The sequence below is a fragment of the Lissotriton helveticus genome, chromosome 9 (genome assembly GCF_964261635.1).
Source record: "Lissotriton helveticus chromosome 9, aLisHel1.1, whole genome shotgun sequence".
NCBI classification, from domain to species: Eukaryota; Metazoa; Chordata; class Amphibia; order Caudata; family Salamandridae; genus Lissotriton; species Lissotriton helveticus.
Window position 1 is genome coordinate 68,277,619 of NC_136070.1, and position 18,124 is coordinate 68,295,742.

At 43.2% G+C, this 18,124-nt stretch overlaps 1 protein-coding gene across 3 annotated transcripts in view; it reads left to right on the plus strand.

Moving 5' to 3' along the window:
* Nucleotides 1-18,124, plus strand: part of SIPA1L1 (signal induced proliferation associated 1 like 1) — a 681,304-nt gene that overhangs the window by 284,239 nt on the left and 378,941 nt on the right. For all 3 annotated transcript variants that reach the window (XM_078659472.1, XM_078659473.1, XM_078659474.1), the window contains exon 4: nucleotides 12,475-14,278. In XM_078659472.1, coding sequence (XP_078515598.1) covers nucleotides 12,778-14,278 — 1,501 coding nt within the window. In that variant the 5' untranslated portion in view covers nucleotides 12,475-12,777. The remainder of the gene's footprint in view (nucleotides 1-12,474; nucleotides 14,279-18,124) is intronic.

Sequence of the window (18,124 nt, forward strand, 5' to 3'; positions counted from 1 at the left end):
CACTAGAGCTACGGCGGCAACCACTGCTTTGTCGCATGGAGTTCCGCTCATCGATATCTGCCAGGGGGCCACGTGGGCTTCTAAGCACATGTTCACCAGACATTACTACCTGGATAGTCAAGTCTGGAGGGTGGCTACTCTGCCCGTTCTGTCCTCCAGGAGTTTGTGGTGTGAACTTGGTTCGCAGACCCTCCACCTTGGATGGTATTGCTGGGGTATCTATTCTAAGGTAAGGAATCTTTAACTAATAATCTCTTTCAGATGAACAAGTTACTTACCTTCGGTAACGATGTATCTGTAAGAGACATATATTAGTTATAGATTCCTTATTGCCTCATCCATCCTTCCCGTTCTGCGAACTGACTTCTAGAGATAGGGACTCTTTCAGAGGGCCCTAGTTGTAGCACACCAGTGGTTAGTGTCTTTCATGGCTCTGCGTTTCTGGCGTGGAAAGCCGTGTCAGAACTGACGTCAGCATGCAGGGGCGGCGTCTAAGTAGGCACCGCGACGTCATCCTGGTGCCTACTTAGACGCTGTTTCGACCGCCACCACCTACTGACGTGCAGGGGTATTGCTGAAGAAAAATTCTGTGGATCCAATCTGACACCTGGGGGGAATTCTAAGGTCTCTTACAGATGCATCGTTACCGAAGGTAAGTAATTCGTTCTTTACTGCCATGAAAACCTTCTGCGTGAACACACATTATATTTTGTTAAACACTCTGTTGTACAAGGATTTATTGTTCCTAATCCATTGCTTCTGCCACCAGTGGACTGGGAGTCCCACAGGACCTGCCTGCTTGCTAGAGGAGGAAGTGGGGCCGCATCCTCCACGCACTATTTAGCTGTTGACTGGATGCCTAATCCATTGCTGCTGCTACCAATCAATTGGGTGGCTTGAATAGGACGACTACTCACCCGTAACGCTCTTAAGGGGCTTGGGGAGGGGGGGGAAGGGAAGGGGATCTGCTGGTCTGTCTAAGGTTCTGTGGTTGGGTCGAAGAGCCAGGTCTTGAGGTCTTTCCTGGATTGAGGCTGTGACAGTGATTGCCTGGACGTTTTAGTGCACCAACAAGCCAATGTAGAGTGGCAGTGCTACATACTTTGTTTCAAACAACTGCAAAGCCCACACGCTAGCCACCGCTTTTAAGGAGGGGCTGCTTTACAGTTGATGCAGAGCATGTGTATCTACAGCCACATATGTCATTGAATGGTTTATGTTACTTGTAAGCATCTGTTTGTGGCATGCAGTGCTGTAGATTCACAATCGCCCACCATCATCCCTGGATGATTGTGGCTGTTGCCATTACGGTTTAGTGCATTTTAATCATACATTCACAAATCAGCCTGGACAACTCTATTTCTTACCTATTCGTTACACTCCTTTTTCACCCTCTTGCGGGAAAACAATCTAACAAAGCATTCAGTAGCCATGCGCAGTATCACTGAGAGGAGGAGTCACTCTACCGTGTCAGTCTTAGCAATTCTTTGAAGAAAAACAACTTGTACAACTCTGAACCCAAAGCTTGATGGCAGGAGTATGCAGAGTATGTAAATCCACAGCACTACATGCCACGAACAGATGATTACTGGGTAAGTAACATAATCCCTTCTTTTGGGAACATTTAATTATGAGACAGTGAAGGCTGTGTTTATTTTCCTTTGTGTGTTCTCTATGTAATATTGCAAATGATGCAATGTTACATTAGGTTTAAATGTTTATGGGAATTGTGCTGCAGCGCACTTACTTTAAGTCTTTTACATGGGTGATCTACTTCTATCCTTTAGTCTTCTGTCTTTATGGTCTGAAGCTCTTAAGCACTGGCTGTTGGTCCAGCCAGGCCTACACTAATTAAACCCTGTTTGTGGCCATCTCATCCCATTGCAGTTGGCTTGCAGCAATGCCTGAGCCCTGCCTCTCGCCTGCCTTCCCTTCATCCAACAGCCAGCTGTAAAGTCTCAGGGGTGGTTGGGGGCTACGAAGGCACAAAGGCCGCAGCCATCTCTCCATGTTCAGTCCAGTAGACTGGGCAGGGAGCCTTGCCACGTCACTCTGCGCCATCCCCGGGCAGCTCACTCTTTAGCGTTGTTGTGCTAGCAACCCATACAGTAAAAATCTGCAACCGTCCACTCCATGATCAAGGTTCCGATCTTTGTCCAGTCACTCCACCTAGGCTGCTCCTTCTGACATTATGGCCGTCTTCTACTCCAGGCTCACAGAGGCACATCGGCAGGAGGAGAAAAATGTACAAGCCGCTTCACCGTCATTTGAAAGGGGTGGGCATCAGTTTCTGGGACAGACGTCGTATGATGTATTGGGTGCCATGTGGAGTAAATTGCATCAGCCATTTTTGCCTAAACAAGTGATGACCTCCTATTAGTACATTGCTGTATTGTTATGGCATTATAATTTCAAGTAATTATTTTGAGTGTTGGAACTTTCTTGTTCACTTTTTGTTTTGGTCTTAAGAAACGAAGTATATTTAAGTAATACCTTCTGCCAGAGAAAGACGCAGGCTTCTCTATCACCTTCATGACATCGACTGCCATTGGTCAGCGTTGAGCCCTCATTGGAATACAGGAATTCGTAAGGGAGTAGGAACATATCGGGGTGTGAGACTGCCCAAGGGAGCATGAAGAGGTCCTTTGGCTAGCATCTTCTGCTTACAAGCCGGCTTGTGGGGAGGCAACCCAGGTAGTATACGAGTTGCTTTGAACAAAGCAAGGTTGACCTGAAAAGATGGATGGGAAATGAGCAGAGGGAGTAGCTGTCTCCAACTATCGGGAATCATCCATATTGCAGTTAGCCCTTACAAACCGCTCTGGGAAATGTGGTTACTACAATGCAATGCTCAGTCCCCTTCAGGACTGACGACATAATGAAGAGAAGAGGGCAGGATAGATTATGGGAATGCTATTAGGATTGGGCCAGGATTCCCAAAGCATTCCACTGCTGAATGGCAGGCAGTGATCCCCACAGACAGCCCAGAAGGACGTCCGGGGTACCGACGGACAGAGCGGTGCTCCTTTTTACCTGCGCTGTGGCCAGGTGAGGTGGGGCAACTTTTTCCCTACGAAATAGGAGAATTTCAGGTGATATCAAAAAAGTTTTTGTTTCACTAATTTTGTTTTCACCTAGCAGTAGCATAAATCATGGTCCTGAAGAAGCAGTAGGAGACCTCCTGGCCCCGTTGTAACTGCAGAAACATGTCGACCCAACATCTACTTTAGTAGTTATTTGTTTACACTACTTTTGCACTGTTTTTAGATTTGGGAATGAATAGGTACCTATTAAAATACTTATTACCTCTTCTTTACCCGATTTTATAAGGTTTCACACCAGTCACTTATTTTTTTCACCTTTTGAGCACTGCTAGTCAGATCACCAACTGATATTGATACACACCACACTTGCATCATGATGTACTCGAGAGATTAGGCTGAGGTGTCGCCAAATCCTCCAAGGGTACAACCACTTACCTTCATGTTGAAGGATCCCAAATGATGCAGGGTGGTACAGGTCGGAAATCTGATGGGAACATTTTTTCTCCTTGAGAAAGTACCCTAGGTTTGATTTCGCTGTTGTACCTCTATCTTTTAGGTTACGCCCTTTCAGATACACAGTTAGATTTATTCTTTTTGTGGCCCATTGCTACTTGTTGTTGGTAGATAGGCAGTGATCATGGCCTTTGTGCTAAGGACTACTCAGAAGACTTCTACCGTGGATTGCTGGCGACCCTGTAGCTGTTCGTAATTATTAAAGGAAAAGCGTATTGATTAAGAAGCATTTGAAGAGGAGGGTGGCCCGCATCTCTAGCTTGCCACGCGTGAAATAATGACTTGATGATTAAGCATGGCCCAGATTGAGTGTGCTCTGGACAGCCGTTGGAGAATAATTTTTTGGTGGAAATAGTAGTTGCATATTCACCCTTGTCCTGAGGAGGCCAAGATTCCTGGAGGCCGAAACGCGTCCGCGTCGACAGTTGATTCTCGACAAGAGGAGTTTGTGGATACTGTGTACCTGAGTATTAGTTTGGTTAAACACAAGTTTGAAGTTAGGTTCATATATTTTTCGTGAACCAATTGTGTTTGTACACGACTTCCTGTCAGTGGACCTCCTGATTGAATAGGGGGACACTGCCCATGATTCTTATTTTTGTGGGGTGAAAATGGAATTGTTTTAAGCACTTATTTCCTGATTTATGTGACATATTTATGCTGTTTGCGATTTCGAAATTGTTCTGTAGATATAGGTTTTTCCAGTGATTGCAGATAATTGTATATATGTACATTTGATATAACATAGAATGTGATTTGTTAAAAATAGTGCTATCAGCTGTGAAGTACAGTTTACTATAAATAAAATTAGTAATCATGATGATGACCTGTTTTGTGATCATTGTATAGTAATGTGCTAAATTAATTGTAGAATTGCTTTCCATTAGTTTGGGAATTAACCAACCCCGACTTGTATTGATTGTGTGTATTAATCCCTCCCAACCATTTTGTGCTCCTTTTTGAAGCTTTGTGCTAAGGACAGCACCCCTAGATGAAGCGCTGTCTAAAGGAGTCTAGATTAAGATATTTCACACTGTAGTCTCTTAAGGGAAACCAGTCCTGACTGATAAAAGGTGTCCACTTTTCTTCCAGCAGCAGAATATTCTCTCAACTTTTTGACCTGCAGATCTTTATTTTTTCAATGCACTAAATCTTTAACAGTGTAGAAACACACACAACAAAAGACCCCCTCCCCACCTTTGCAACATAGGTTTGAAGAAATGTGGGAAGGAAGAGAGGACTACAAATTGGGTATTGTCTGTTGAGAAGGCTCCCATCGCACCTACTGAGAATTCTATTCAGAGGAGCTACTTTCTATTCAGCGATACAATAAAGTGAGTCCTATGAAACTAACAATGTCTAATTGTGTGAATGACATACTTGCTCTGAAACCCACTCTTGTTTTTCTATCTCAACCCTCCACACTCGAGATCACCACACACGTAGCATCATTAACAATGAAGAGGAATGATGCTTTTATCAAAGTAAAAGTAAGATTGCATGGCCATAAAAGAAACCTAGTCAAAAAAAGCAATTATTATCGAATATTTTATGATAATTTTAGTCCCACACTTTAGCATGTATAAGCAGCAACATGCTAATTGACCGGGTCAGGGGGCGGGGGAGAGATTCCCACCAAACACCTGCTCTAGCAGTTTGCTCTAATAGCAGTTCTTTGCCAGTTCTGACAATCACTCCCACATTCCCAGTGAGAGACTAATGGTTTGCTAAAAATAAAATGGAGATTAGCATTTAGTGAACTGCCTGTAACACTGCAGCAATGCAGAGTAAATTAATGGGCTTCTGAATTCACAAGCCTACTTTTGCAGACTGTTGCAAAAATGAAAAACCATGTAAAACAATTCAAATTTTTAATTCTAATTTGCAATAAATAAAACATTGAGAGATCTTAGATTTTAAAATTGTTCTTAGTAAATCTTAATATCAAATAGAAGGACAAGACACACAGAGTATTATGCCGTATAGTTATGTCACTGAAAGAATGGCTATATCTAGCAAAGATGTTGCAGTTTTAAAACCATAACGCTAAAAGAAGATGGAAAGTGTTTGGTAGCATTGGTCTACAAGGGTGAAACAAAAATATCGGCACAAAGGTGGCAAGGAACTGGTAGCCATTTCTAAACTCCACTACTGTGCCTTCTGTGTTCAGTAGGCTCTAAACCACTTGACTTCTAGGTTTTTCTAAATATTAACTGCACTGTGCTTAGGGTGTGCGAGACAAGAAGCTGGAGTTGTACATAGAAGGCACCACTAGAATAGCCCTTTTTACACCGAGCGTTGAGTCCGCACTTGAGTGAGCTGGGAGCTTTGTCTCTTCAGCATACAGAACGTGAGAGTGGACACTAGTAGGAGTTTGCTTGAATGGTTAGCAAAAGAGTAGATCGTACTGGTAACCCAAGGGCACGAAAACATCTGAAAATTCAATGCAAGACGGTCTCAGATTGGCTAATCCAAAATGTAATTCCAATTGGCTCTGTTTGTGTTTGCTTATTTTTGATACCTAGAAGGGAAAGCAACGGTGCTGCACTAACGGCCCTTCTTCAGTAAAGCCTTGATCTGATTAGGTATTTTGCACCGCAGGCTGACTGTTGTATTAACACAGCACCTTTTGAAAGGATGTTGGTAACTAAACTCTGTTATAGCAAAGAATATTCATCATTTTATTTTTATTTTACAAAGCACAAACTTGGCCCAAGAGCAATGAAGCTGGTGCTCCCTCCCTCCCCTGCACTTCAATCGTTTTTTACCTTTACAAAAAAAAAGCAATAGGACATTAACAGCTCTGACAATGTCATAGCATTTTTTTTTACAGTCCTCCTTTCCACCCCGACCCTCCCGTCAACGACCCCAAGCCTCCCTTACCTACACTACCCCAAGCCTCTCTCCCCTTCACAATCCCCACTCAGCTGACAAAGCCAATAGCTCACCCATGGGTGAGACCTATTGGCGTTACCAGTGCATGTTTGGTATTTGGTTGAGGACTTCCTTAAGCCATCATAACTTTTTTCAATAAAGATATCCTTGCCAAATTTGCATTTTTTTGCCCACTTGTTCATTAGTGGTGTCTACATCCAGAGATGGCGGTGGGGGTCTTCAACAGTGTTAAGAACTCCAACTAGATGTTTCGCCACAGTCGAACGTGCAATGTCAAACGTGCAATGTCGAACGTTTTGCACATTGATTTTTACAAGAACACACGCTAGAAGATGCATTCTGGCTGAAATGGAGCATGTGACTCCTGTCCCCCTTCCCATCCTTACCTCTCCTGCCCCTTGTTCTGAAAATAATCCAGAACTACCGGGCCCAAATCATCCTAGTGGCTCTGGATTGTACCAGTAGTGTGGTAACCGAACATTCTGGGCAGAACCATCGGCCCTCCAATCAGGCTGCCACTTAGCAAGACCTGCCTTTCTCAGTAAGAGGCATTTGGTCTGGCCCCATCCCACACACCCTTGTCTTTGGAGAGGTCCTACCTTGGTACCTAATCTAATTTAAGGAATCTGCAGTTCGAAGTATCCACCAGAAGAATACGTTACTTATATTCAATAAAGATGCTACTGGTGGTTATTCTATCTCACTGCAGATTTCTCACCTACCTTCTATTGTGTGGAATGGCCTCTCTTAAACATTTAAAAATATCCCAAGTTAGTATTTAGCACACTGTTACCAGCATTTTATTGCGCTCAGAGTGAGTGCAGAGAAAGGGGTAGAAGATAAGAAATTGGCATTAGTGTGCAGGTCTGCCTCTTGTATCTAGCTCTGCTCAGTCCCTTCGGGGACGTTGTGTGAAGCTGCACAACTCCACCTACTAGTGCGCTGGAGCACCACTATGCAAAAGTTTCCCGGATCCCGCCTGACACTTAGGGAGTATTCCAAGGTAAAGAACCTGCGGTTAGATGGAATTTTCACCTGAAAGAGCATCACAGAATGTAAATAACTTGTCTAGCAAACTCTGTGACCCTGGACTCCTTGTTTGATAAAACATGTGATTGGATGAACCGCACGAAAAACTGGAATAACAACTATTGTTGGTATTTCGTGATGTATGGATGAGTGGCTAATAAACAATTTTGTTGGTGATGTGACAAATTAAGAAGGAGATGAAGGGACAAAAGGCCACGAAATAGCTTTAGAGGTCTGGTGTGGGTTTCCAAGCCACACACACTCAATCATAGTTTCACCAAGCAGGATTGCTTGAATTAGATATGTCCTGACACTGGTCTTGCATATCTTCTGGCATGGCTCACCTCACGACTACCGACCCTATCCTTCTTTTATGCCATCTGTGGCTCTTGCATTTCTGATGTGGCTTCAGCTGATATTGAGGGGTGCCAAGACAAGAACTTAACCGTAACCCTTCTAGTTGGTAGACTTTGGAAAGGACAGCAATGTCAGGGTCCCCTTGCAGCACACCAGATGTTTTTTCACCATCTTAATTCCACAATTTACTTGGTGAGCGGTGCTCCACGGTGTGTGTGGTAGGTGAGCAGTAACTACTCAGTGTGCGATGCTCCACAAAAAGCCACATTGCAAAAGCCAGGATAGATTATTTAATCTGTTATAGTGAGTGTCTTTTCCTCTTAGACATGTTTTTTGGAATGTACTTCCAAAACAGTTTGTTTTTGTGTAGTCTTACCAGTATTGGAGTACCTCTTAAAACATATCTTATATAAGAGATCTTTTCTAGGTAGTGTGCACTACTGACAGCCTAGCCATCACCCATGATTCCTTCTGGCTTTAAACCACAGGCAAGCATCATCCAATGGCAGTGGACAGCTCACTTGACACTTCCAACTGTCTGTAACTCACTCTGCCACCTTCAACATCTACAGGCTTCTGGAACAGAACAGGAATTTCATCAGCAAATTATCTGCGCTCACCACCTCATCCATCTGTCACCCACAACATGATTGTCAACAATTTCAACCTGTCGGATAGTTGAAGCATTGAAAAACAAAACACTGTCTTGTGAACGCACCCCATGTTTCTGGACTGGGCAAACCACCTTCCTTTCCACGTCACACTGCTCAGCATCCTGCAAACACAGTGAGGTTAACCCAAAAGGAGAATAGGAAGTCTTCAGATTCTTTAAATACTTCTCGATGCACAACCTAAAGCTCAACGAAACGCTCACCCTTCCAACTTCGCTTCTTGACGTTCCAACAAAGACGACGATTTCAACACTTGTCTGGAAAATCGTATTTCACATCCATGCTTCAAATAAAACATGCAAGTGAAAGCAGACCCCTCTGCACAATGGTGCTCCAAAGGCCTCACAGACCGCAAACGCTCCATCCGCAGGCAGGAAAGAAAATGGGAGAAAAGCAGACCCCTCTGTGACGCTGTGCTACTGAAATCCTCCTAGCAACAAGCAGACAACTCCTCACAACAACCAAAGCCAGGTACTATACCAACGCTATCAATAAAGATGCCATCGGATGTGGCATGCACTTCAAGAGTATTGAGCACTGAATCAACACCTTAGACTCCCCACTACCCACCAAGCCCCACCCAGTTGGCCCATGCTTTGCAAGTCTGATGCTATTAAAGTTTCTTTATTAGAAACAACTGAAGATTCAGGAACGCTGGGGCAACATCACGTCTGCTTCCCTTCTTACACCAACACCTCCATTCTACAATACCATAATGGCAATGCTTCAAACTCCTATCCCTCTCAAACCTCACTGGCCTCCTTCGCTTCCTCAGTGATCTTTCTATGACAATCTTACCCTTGTCCTTAACCACAGCTGCAGAACTAGTTTTACGGCTGTATTAGTGAAGTGTACATGAGAACAGTTTAACATGAGTGTCCTCATACTTGGTGGTATGTTGCTGCAAAAACCGGAAAAAGCATAGCAACATGACACATTTGCCATTGGGCAGAATGACCAGAAATGGTGCACGCGCAAACATTTCCACCGGGCATTTAATCAGATTTATTTGCCAGTGAGCACATCCTTCCTCACAAAAGATGACTGTCTTGTGAGATTGAAATGAGGCCCCTGTAATGTGCAGCAGGGCCGTCTATGCTTGTAGTCTAGTCCTTACAGATTGTGGGAGCCAAAACATGGCCATCACGAAGAAAGTCCAGGATTTTAAAGTTTGATTGGTTGCGAAGCCTGACAGCCCCCTCTCTCCTCGTCATACCTGAAGTGTGAAGGTACCAAAATAGAATTTCTTGTTAGTCAAGAACAACATTCCAAACATTGCGTAGTTCCATGAACCCCAACTTTCAGCCAAGGCCACGTCGCGTGGATTCAACAATTAGACACCAAGGATCTGGAACAACATCTGTGTCCTCAGGACTGGGGCAACTGCCTTAATAATTTATGAAACTGATACACGCCTCTCTAGAGAACCCTGCATCCCTATGTAGTAGCAGTCCATGTCCGTGTTCTAAACCTGCTGCTCTTTTAGACATGTTGACTTGGTCTTTGCACAGTGCTGTGCTGTCATTCCGCTGGGATTGCGGCATACAGTTACTGCACACTTTCTTGCAGCTCGAAGAAGTGTGATGTAAACAGTTCCATACATCCCTCGACATCAGATTAATGTGGGAATGACAAATGTAACCCTTTTTTCAGATCTCCAGCCTGAGCAGTGTCCCAAAGGCCCTACATGTCTTCATTGTGGAGTGTTGTACAGTAGTCCGCGTGGGGGCGAGGGTGGCATTTGTTATAGTTATGATTGCATGCATGGTACTAAACTAGGGGGTACTCACAAATATTTTCCCTGGGCCAAAACGTTTGGTCAGTAATGTGACCTAGGGCCGTATTGATGCCAGCGGGTGGCGGTCGAGCAAGGGGCTAGGGCCGGATTGGCGGTAAGGTGGGTGTAGGGGAAGGGAAGCATATACATCTAGTGCCTGAAATGCACGATGTTTAACCAGAAATCCTGGGACTAATCCTGGCTTCTGCACTCTAGCAAATTGTGTGATCCTAGACAATAATTGTATTTCACTTACTCTCCTTTTTCTTTGTTATCACATTTGAGGACCTTGAAATGCATGCCTTATGGGTTAGCACTGTACACAACCTTCTTCTGTGTATGACTTAACAAACTATGACGTTGTTCATGTATAACAGGAACCCAGGCCACCCAATGAATGCACGGAACAACTGACTTTTAGGTCACGTTGTCAGGGTTGGTGAAATAATTGTTTATAAATTAATAATATTCTCAGTGCACTGATATAATATGTACGAAGATGAAAAGGTCCCGCATGTTGATTAATTATACTTTTTTGAATTTTAAAGAGACTTCATCATATTATCACGTTTATTAGCAAGTTGTCTTTAATATGAAGGTGTTTTTAAAGTTAAGCGGTGCAGGACTCCATAGTTCCTTTCTTTAACACCAATGTAACCATTAAATAACCTCTTTTATTGTTACGGCTGAGTGGAATACGCGTCAGTCCAGTGCTGCTGTTGACCAGCCGCATGTGGCCCCCGGGCCGTACTTTGAGTATCCAGGTTATAACCGGACGTTGATCCTGGACTGTGCGCGCGCGTGCACGCCTGGTGTTCCATTCTTAGAGGTATCCCTTCCTGCAGGTTTCGGTGGGGCTGCTTGAGGGCCTGCAGCAGTCGCAGGACTCTGCACGGGTCTCTCGCAGGCCTCTGTGCTCGTACACCCCTGCCTCTGAAGACGCATCTGCAGGGGCCCCTGGATCAGCGCGCGCGGCAGCGGACGCCTGGCAGTGCCAGGAGCAGTGATTTGTGGACAGTAGGGCTCTCTCCGCGCGCTGCTGGCTCAGCAGCCTGCCCCTTGGCAGGAGTGAGAGGCCACGTCTCGAGCAATCTGTTGACAAGGAAGGCTGCTGTGCTGGCGCCTTGAGCACGCGCCTTCACTGCAGGAGGTCGGTGGACTGCAGCTCGTCCACCCTCTGCTCGCGCGCCGCCGGCAGCTTTCCATCTGTGCGGGTCCCGTGGCAGCCTCCACGCCAGCGCTGTGATTGGAAGATATTTTAGGAAGCCTGCAATGGTGGCAGCTGCAGCGGGATTTAAAAATGCTATCCTAATACTTTGGCACTGGTGTGTGCCCTTTTAAATGTACCCTCGCGTGCGATTGTGGTTCGGGATATGACCACTAATCCCCAAATTCCAGGAGAAATATTAAATATTCCTGGGTACCCTTTGAAGTCATGCATGTCTGCAAGTTTAATTTACAAAAACCCGTTTCATACAGTCGGGTGTGTACGTTTCGATCCATTTTAACGTGCTATAAGTTATGTCTTTTATCTAAATGCACCAGGGCCTTCTATAAACGGTGCCATTTGATAGATGTTTGTACTATTATTAAACCATGAGGGATAACGGTGTACACAAACAGATGCTAAAACTAGCGGAAGTTCAAAAATACCAAGCAGTCTATAGATGGGCACAAAACATTTACTATGGCAAAAGTCACTCCTCACCTGCATGTTATTTCACTAGAGCCTGACCTGCATTTTTAGCACAGTTCTTCTCCCCCGCTCTGTTTCTTTGCCTCAAACTGTTTTTACTTCACCGACTTCTTGGTTACATATATTGGCGACTCTGTTTTACAGTCTCTTCCGGAACTGATAACATATTTATTCCTCTTACCCCATTTAATGCCCTGAATTTGTTTTATCCATAATATTCTATTGTTTTATCTAATGATCATCAAGTAATGCTTCTCTTTCCTTATTTCTAAATTTTAATTCTACCTGTGTATTGAGTTCTGGCATCTCTTGAGAACACATCTGCGCTATGTAAAATAAATGCTCATACAGGACTAAATTCCACATTGGTTGTTACTACCCATAAAATCCTCCGTAAATTTGACTCTATACCTATGTTTTTGTATTATAAGCCTTTTTGGGCATTATATCTTTGTGATTGAAATCTTTTTTTATTTTTTCTTCTCCCCCCAGGTCCAGCAATACATCGAACAACATGTGTACAGGTGATGCCAGGCCTTTCCTCGCACTTTGGAACGTGGCGCTTCAGCAACCATGAAGAAGTTAAAGAGACTTCTGGGAAGTACCAATTTACAAACCTAGCGTGCACAGACAGGAGTGCAACATTTTAATCTATGCTAGATGAACACTTCTGAGTTCCCATGCTACCATTTTGTTTGCTGGAGGCTTTTCTCCAAAAGGGGATTGGGCATTCGGGAAGCCAAAATGACTCCGTTTTCTGCTGGAGCACACTAGCACGAAGCACGTTTTCACATCATGACCAGCCTAAAGCGGTCCCAGACTGATAGAGCAGTTGCTAGTGTGGCACAGGCTTTTGGTGCAGATGTATCTTCCAAAGCCCGCTCCGATGATTTTTATATGAGGCGTTTCAGGTCACAGAATGGCACTTTAGGGTCTTCAGCGATGTCTCCTGTTGGGCCGCCACGTAGTGAAAGTTCCCATCATATTTCTGCCACCCCCGGTGTTCCTAAGATGGGAGTTCGGGCCAGGATTGCTGACTGGCCACCTCGAAAGGATAATCTGAAAGAAATGAGCAGGAATAGTCAGGATCTAGAAACCGTAAGTTGTGTCGATACGATGTCTGTTAAAAGCAGTCCCGTGAGTCAGGTGAGTTCTACAAGCTTAAACTCCAATGACTCGGCCATGCTGAAAAGCATCCAGAATACTCTCAAAACCAAGACGAGGCAGGCAGAAAGCTTAGATTCCAGATTTCTTACTCCGGATGGTTACCCCAGCTCCCCAAGAAAAGGCATACGAAGGATAAGGCAGCGCAGTAACAGCGATATTACTATAAGTGAGCTTGACTTGGACCACTTTGAGGAGTGTCTTTCTCCGAGTTATAAACTGGGCCAGTCTCTGCATAGAGAATATGGCAGTACTTCCTCTATTGACAAGCAGGGGACATCAGGAGAAAGTTTCTTTGATTTGCTTAAGGGATATAAACATGACAAATCTGATCAAAGATGCCCGGCTCCTGCAAGACTAAGTGAACTTCTGCTTGGGAGTGGGAGCAGGGGTTCCGGCTTGTCTTTGGATGTCATAGATGGAGCGATTAGTGGCAGAGACAATCATAGGGCCTTCAAGGACAGGGATAAGCCACTAAAAAGACGTTCAAAATCTGAGACGGGAGACTCTTCCATATTTCGTAAGCTACGGAGTGTCAAGACTGAAGGGGACGCTGGAAAATCGTCTGACCTGGAGGACAACAGATCGGAGGACAGTCTCAGACCGTGGACTTGCCCAAAGTGCTTTGCCCATTATGATGTACAAAGTGCATTGTTTGATTTGAATGAAGCTATAATCAACAGGAATAATGTGGTGAAAAGGAGAAACACCACAACAGGAGCGTCTGCTGCAGCTGTAGCAGCCTTAGTTTCTGGACCTTTATCTCATTCAGCAAGTTTCAATTCTCCGATGGGCAGCACTGAGGACTTGAATTCAAAGGAAAACCTTAACATGGACCAAGGGGATGACAAAAGCAATGAGCTCGTGATGAGCTGTCCCTATTTCAGGAATGAAGTTGGTGGAGAAGGGGACAAGAAGCTCAGTTTGTCCAAATCCAATTCTGGATCATTCAGTGGATGCGAAGGTGCCTCTTTTGAGTCTGCTCTTAGTTTACATTGTGCAAATGCAGGATTGGCAGTGCTTGAAGTGCCCAAGGAAAACTTGGTTCTACACATAGACCGAGCAAAAAGATACATTGTGGAACATGTGGACCTAGGAGCGTATTACTATCGGAAATACTTTTATCAGAAAGGTAAGTGTTGTTTCTGCAAATTCTGGCTTCCTGCCATTTTCTAAATTTGACATTTTGATCCAGATTTTGTAAACCATGTGTGCGCTGGATAAGGATTTGTACTGAATTGCAGTTGTTGATCCCTTGGTTTTGATGCAGTGAACCAGCTAACAAACAAATGCAATAAATGAATTAAAAACTTGTTAGGCTACCCATCAAACATCTTGAAGATAATTTGAAGGATGTGACACTTTTAAGAGGGTTTTTTGCAAGATCATTTTTAGTGACCTTTCTTTTCCATTGTCCCAGAATGTTTTGCCCTAAGAAAATAATTTGCACAACCAGCGACTTGGGGCCATAGTGGGCAGATTTTTTCTGTAGGATCAAGGATAGGAATATAGGACTCTACTTGAAATGTATAGTTGCCGAATCTGACGAAATGTGTACTGCATGTATATCTGTCCCTTTTATAGAATTTGTCAGTGATTGGCCCCTAACATTGATCTGAAGGTTTGGGATGGTGAAATGTGTAGTCTTGGTATATTGCGGTTTTACTTATTGTGTTTTTGTTTGGTGCTCTGCGGAGCATGCCACCTATAAGCTTCCAAGTTTGATTTCAGAGCTCTTAATTGATATCCTCAAATCCGGCAACAATGATGTTGTGATTGGAAAATTTGCTATGCCTGATTTATCATTGACACTTTCACTGTACTTTTCCTATTTGCATGGCAGAAAGGCATACTTTGGAGAATGCAGGTATACCACCAGACAACAGTTCTTTGTAAATACCATTCCTACAAATTGTTTGTTGGTGCTAGGGAAAGGGATACTCTAAAAAGTGAAGATATAAGGTGACAAGTCCTCGTTTTATCTTCGATGGAGGTTTCACATCTTCTGCACAGGCCAGTTTATTTGGTTGCTATAAGAATTGGCATTTTACATTTATAAATGAACAAAAGGTGTGCCACCGATGTGTGCAGTGGTATAATGGGGTTATCAATCATATCAGACAGAGTACTTCAAGCGTAGGACAGGGTCTTTTCTAAGACGTTGTCCCAGTTGTCATCCTAGTTGCCATTTTCTAGCGCGGATGAATTTGGTACTAAAGCCAGTGTGATATTTTACACCAATAAACATGAGCTCAGTATTGGTATTATCTCTGATGAAACATGAGTCAATGCAGTCCCAATTCTCTTTAAGATAATGTGCAATAGATTTCTCTGATTTGTGCATCCTTTCTCAGACATTTACTGGCAAGTCATTTTTTAACTTTACAGTGAATTTCCAGAAAAAACAGTTACACTGAGTAAACACAGAAAATCACATTACAAAACCCCTTAATTGCATTAATAACAGTATTTTGATTACACGTCTAAAGGGAAGGTTGTGCTGTGCTAAAAAATTGCCCCTAATAAAAACTGTTCATTCACTAGGTTGAGTGTATAACATTGGTTTTAAATTTAAAATGCACAAACCAAGACTTAAGTTAAAATTGGAAACAATAAATAATTTGTTCAGTCCAGGCCTAAGAAGTGCTGAAACTGCTTCATTTGCATGCCTTAATTTCCTTTGCATTGGATCTGTACTGACAGTTTCCTAGCTAAAGAATTCACAGGTCAAAACCTGTCTTGAGAAGTCAACAGATATGACTTGGAATTAGAATCCCGAATAAAACGAGTAAAAAGACTACAGCAGTGGAAAACAAAACACAATGCAAATATGGATTTATTATGTAACCATTCAGTGTACTTTCGAGATTTAAAATACCCCCTCATACAGCACAGTTCAAGACTACATAGGTGCTGAAATGATCCACCAATAAACCAATAGCATGAGGTGTAAATGAAATACTCTACAGGAAGGCACGAAAGCCCACTCCATGCATGTTGTAAAGAAGGGATAACAATAGGTCATAAAGACAGCTGCATTATCAAACCTGATCTAAAAAAGGAGAAATGGTTTCCAAACAAATGTCACTTGTTAGGAAGCTGTCTAGACTGTCATTAATCTGTAGACTCCATTTAATTTTTTTATTTCCGGTAAAGAGTTATCTCGCATATCAGATGATTTAGTTTCAGAATTAGCTAACCGCTAACATTCTGTCTAAAGCTATTGCCTACTGAATTGCAGTTGTTGATCCCTTGGGTTTGATGCAGTGAACCAGCTAACAAACAAATGCAATAAATGAATTAAAAACTTGTTAGGCTACCCATCAAACATCTTGAAGATAATTTGAAGGATGTGACACTTTTAAGAGGGTTTTTTGCAAGATAATTTTTTGTAATAGGCGCTCCTAAGCATCGCACAACTGTTCACTGCAATGTGTTTGGGTTGCCAAAGATGCCTAGGTGTATCTAAAAATCTTTTCAAATATTAGCCATGGTTTTTAATGTGAACCCCCCTCGAGACCAACTATCTGCCAGAGTGGCGCCAACAGTTTTACCATCATGGTTATACCAGATCCTTACCTGATTTTATCCCCAACGATTTTATCCTCTGTAACGCAGATAGATCTCTTGTTCGTGCCACAGTGTTTAAAACACAAACACGAACTCTGCTGCCTCTAGCATCTTGCTTGGCAAATATCCCTAGACATTCTCTGTAGAGGGCCTCACTGACCTCTCTTCTTATAAACCTTAAAACGTTTCATCTACTAGGATTTTCTTTAAAACTATTAATGACCAGGTTCATATGAACTAGGTTTTTTTTGCTGTGAAGAATGAAATAGAGGTTGGAAACCTGCATTATAAAATGTTTTTCACATTGAATATTAAAGCAGTCTCTGATAATTGGTTTTCTTAATTTAAAGGATTTCCCAATTACCATGGCATTGTTACTTAACTTGCTGATATAGCATTTGCTAATGATTTAATCGTCAAACATCTGTCAGAATTTTAATAATTATTTCTATGCGAGCCAGTATACCGGTAGCATCTGCGAAGGGTAATCCTGGTTATCTATCCGTTAGCAAAGGATCAAGCAGTGGCTTCAAAGTATGTTAAAGAGATTAATATTTATATGAAATTGGGCAAACTGGACAAGCCCTGTGATGCTGTCTAAAGGGACATATGGTATATGAGAGCAAATGGTAAGCTTAACTTTGAGCATAGTTTTCCAGAAATTATTAAATCTGAGTTGTAGATGTGATGTCCCAGAAGAATAGCATAAAGCATTTTTTATCAAAGGACACTGTCAAGTCACTTCTATTGATAAATCATAAGATTGCAAGAACCTCAAATGCAATGGCGAATCAAGTTTTATAAGAATAGTGTGATGTATTCCTATAGGTTCTGAATCGATCCCCCTATTCCTGACCCTATTCTGGTTAGTAAACTAACAAGTTAACTAGTAATCAGCCCATGAGGCAGAAAATCCCCATGATGCAGATACCGTTATCTGACGCAGTCACACTACGGCACAGGAACGTGTTATCTGATTAGGTCATAACGCTTGCGATCTAATTAGACAAGCGATATTCCTCCAGCCCCTGATAAGGCTTACGGAGTTCTCATAACAAATCAAACCTATGACAACCTGGGCAAAACCCTGCGGCCATTGTTTTGATTTCACCGAGAACTTCAGTAAAAGAATGTGCTAACGAGCAGTCGTATGACATCCTTATTGACGTATCTATGTCCATCCTTACGTCAATCTCGGCACCTTAAAGGTATAAATATTACCGATCTTGCCCTATGCAAACACACGCGTGGTGACGAGACGGAGCAGCCATACTTGCCGAAGCCAAGAGCAGAGCAGACCCCGCTGGCAGCAGCCCCGCCTTCCTGACGCGCTGAGAGACGCGCTGACTTCTCCTGCCGAGAAATCCAGCCCCGGCGTTTCTGGGTAGCCCTCGCAGGCAGCCTGGAA